The 2,769-nt window shown below is 57.4% G+C and overlaps 1 protein-coding gene across 2 annotated transcripts in view; it reads left to right on the top strand.

Moving 5' to 3' along the window:
- The window catches only part of CHTOP (chromatin target of PRMT1), a 4,790-nt gene extending 3,417 nt beyond the window's left edge, over positions 1-1,373 (top strand). Inside the window, exons 4-5 of one of the 2 annotated variants that reach the window (XM_031064843.1) lie at positions 1-62; positions 941-1,373. The exon at positions 1-62 is cut by the window's left edge and continues 3 nt beyond it. In XM_031064843.1, the coding sequence (XP_030920703.1) occupies positions 1-62; positions 941-1,257 (379 nt within the window). In that variant the 3' untranslated portion in view covers positions 1,258-1,373. The remainder of the gene's footprint in view (positions 63-940) is intronic. The other variant, XM_031064842.1, reaches the window with a different exon arrangement.
- The last annotated feature ends 1,396 nt before the right edge of the window (positions 1,374-2,769 follow it).

Here is a 2,769-nt window from a genome sequence, read left to right as displayed (position 1 = left end):
CCGGGGGGCCCTGCGGGGCCGCGGCGCCCGGGCCATCATCCGAGGAGGGGTGGCGCTCCGAGGTCAGTGCCCTGCCGTCCCCCTGTCCCCTCACTGTTCCTCCAGGATGAAATTCTGTTTGTTGGTGTTACCGATATTGCAGGTGGGATGTGCTTTGGCTTGGCTGAACCAAATAGGGGCAACTGTGGTGTTTGTTTCACCCCAGAGACTTTTGGCCAGCTGGATCACCCCAGAGACACTTTTGGCTCTCTGGATCACCCCAGAGACTTTTGGCCAGCTGGATGTGTGGTATCTCACCCCAGAGACACTTTTGGCCAGCTGGATCATCCCAGAGACACTCCCAGAGACACTTTTGGGTAGCTGGATGTGGTTTTTTTTACCCCAGAGACACTTTTGGCCAGCTGGATGTGTGGTATTTCACCCCAGAGACACTTTTGGCCAGCTGGATCAGCTCAAAAACACTTTTGGCCAGCTGGATGTTGCAGCTGGGCACATGGAGACAAGTCCAGACACTTCAGGGCTCTGGTGGTGCTGGGATGGAGCTTCGCCCCATAACAGGGGCTGCTCCTCAGGTTTCCCTCTGCCAGAGAAGCTTTGGGGTGATGGTGAAGGAAAGGAGTCGGTTCTGATGGAGGGTTTGGATGCAGAGTTTTTATTCTGAATCCAGCAACAGCTCCAGCAGAACTCCCAGATCGTGTGGTTGCTGGGGGAGAGGAGGAGGGAAGGGATAGGGAGTCACCAACCAGCTGCAAGGGACAAAGGACACCTGGATGTCCCCATGGCCCTTCTGGAATTCCAGGACTGACAGACAGTGCTGGCAGGGCTCAGGGTGGGGAAAGGAGGGATGACTGATACACCTGGGAGGGAGATAAATCAGGGATGGTGAGATAAACCATGAAACCACACCTCAACACCCATTTTTCTGACTTTTCCACCCAAGGTCAAGGCCTGCTGCGTGGCGGGAGGGGGATTGCCCCCAGGATGGGCCTGCGGAGAGGCGGCATCAGGGGCCGCGGGGGCCCGGGCAGAGGCGGCCTGGGCCGGGGCGCCATGGGCCGGGGAGGCATCGGCGGCAGAGGTCAGTGCCTGGGAATAACGGGGATGATCCGGGATCCAGCTGGGAGCCCTGTGTCCTGGCTGAGGCTGGGGAGTGGAGCCTGCAACCACAAGAAACCCCAGCCTGGAATAGAAAGCTTTTATCCAAGATGTGGTTGTTTATCAGCAGGGATGGGAGGAGAAACACCATACTGGTGTTAGGCTGGGATTGAGGAATTCTCAGGAAGCTCTGAAATTCTCTGAGTGATGAGAAGGAGCTGGGAGTGTAGCCATGAGTCAGACATTTCTCTGGGAATCCCCAAGGGGCTGAGAGGGGTGTGAAATCCCGGGATGGAGACAGTGAGGGGATGGAGGCAGTGAGGGGGTTAGGAAATTCTGGGATGGAGGCAGTGAGGGGTGGGAAATCCCAGGAATGAGGGGTTCTAAATCCCAGGATACAGGCAGTGATGGAGTGGGAAATCCCGGGATGGAGGCAGTGGCCATGTGGGGTGAGAAATCCTGAACTGGATGAAATCAGGGGTGGGAAATCCTGGGATGAAATTCTGGGATGGAGGCAGTGAGGGGTGGGAAATCCCAGGAATGAGGGGTGGGAAATCCCGGGATGCAGGCAATGATGGGATGGGAAATCCCGGGATGGAGGGGTGTGAAATCCCAGGAATGAGGGGTGGGAAATCCCGGGATGCAGGCAGTGATGGGATGGGAAATCCCGGGATGGAGGGGTGTGAAATCCCAGGATGGAGGGGTGTGAAATCCCGGGATGGAGGCAGTGATGGGATGCAGGCAGTGAGGGGTCGGAAATCCCAGGATGGAGGCAATGATGGGATGGGAAATCCCGGGATGCAGGCAATGATGGGATGGGAAATCCTGGGATGGAGGGGTGTGAAATCCCGGGATGAAAGCAGTGACCAGGTGGGGTGAGAAATTCCAAAATGGACAAAAATGAGGGGTGTGAAATCCCGGGAATGAGGGGTGTGAAATCCCGGGATGCAGGCAGTGATGGAGTCCGAAATCCCGGGATGGAGGGGTGTGAAGTCTTGGGATGGAGGGGTGTGAAATCTTGGGATGGAAGCAGTGATGGGATGGAGGCAGTGAGGGGTGTGAAATCTCGGGATGCAGGCAGTGATGGAGGGGTGTGAAATCCCGGGATGCAGGCAATGATGGGATGGGAAATCCCGGGATGGAGGGGTGTGAAGTCTTGGGATGGAGGGGTGTGAAATCTTGGGATGGAAGCAGTGATGGGATGGAGGCAGTGAGGGGTGTGAAATCTCGGGATGCAGGCAGTGATGGAGGGGTGTGAAATCCCGGGATGCAGGCAGTGATGGAGTCCGAAATCCCGGGATGGAGGGGTGTGAAATCCCGGGATGGAGGGGTGTGAAATCCCGGGATGGAGGGGTGTGAAATCCCGGGATGGAGGGGTGTGAAATCCCGGGATGGAGGGGTGTGAAATCCCGGGATGGAGGGGTGTGAAATCCCGGGATGGAGGGGTGTGAAATCCCGGGATGGAGGGGTGTGAAATCCCGGGATGGAGGGGTGTGAAATCCCGGGATGGAGGGGTGTGAAATCCCGGGATGGAGGGGTGTGAAATCCCGGGATGGAGGGGTGTGAAATCCCGGGATGGAGGGGTGTGAAATCCCGGGATGGAGGGGTGTGAAATCCCGGGATGGAGGGGTGTGAAATCCCGGGATGGAGGGGTGTGAAATCCCGGGATGGAGG

The sequence above is a fragment of the Geospiza fortis genome, unplaced genomic scaffold, assembly GCF_000277835.1.
Source record: "Geospiza fortis unplaced genomic scaffold, GeoFor_1.0 scaffold375, whole genome shotgun sequence".
Lineage (NCBI taxonomy): Eukaryota > Metazoa > Chordata > Aves > Passeriformes > Thraupidae > Geospiza > Geospiza fortis.
Note: the sequence above shows the minus strand (reverse complement) of the source record. Positions and strands in the feature narration are given on the sequence as shown.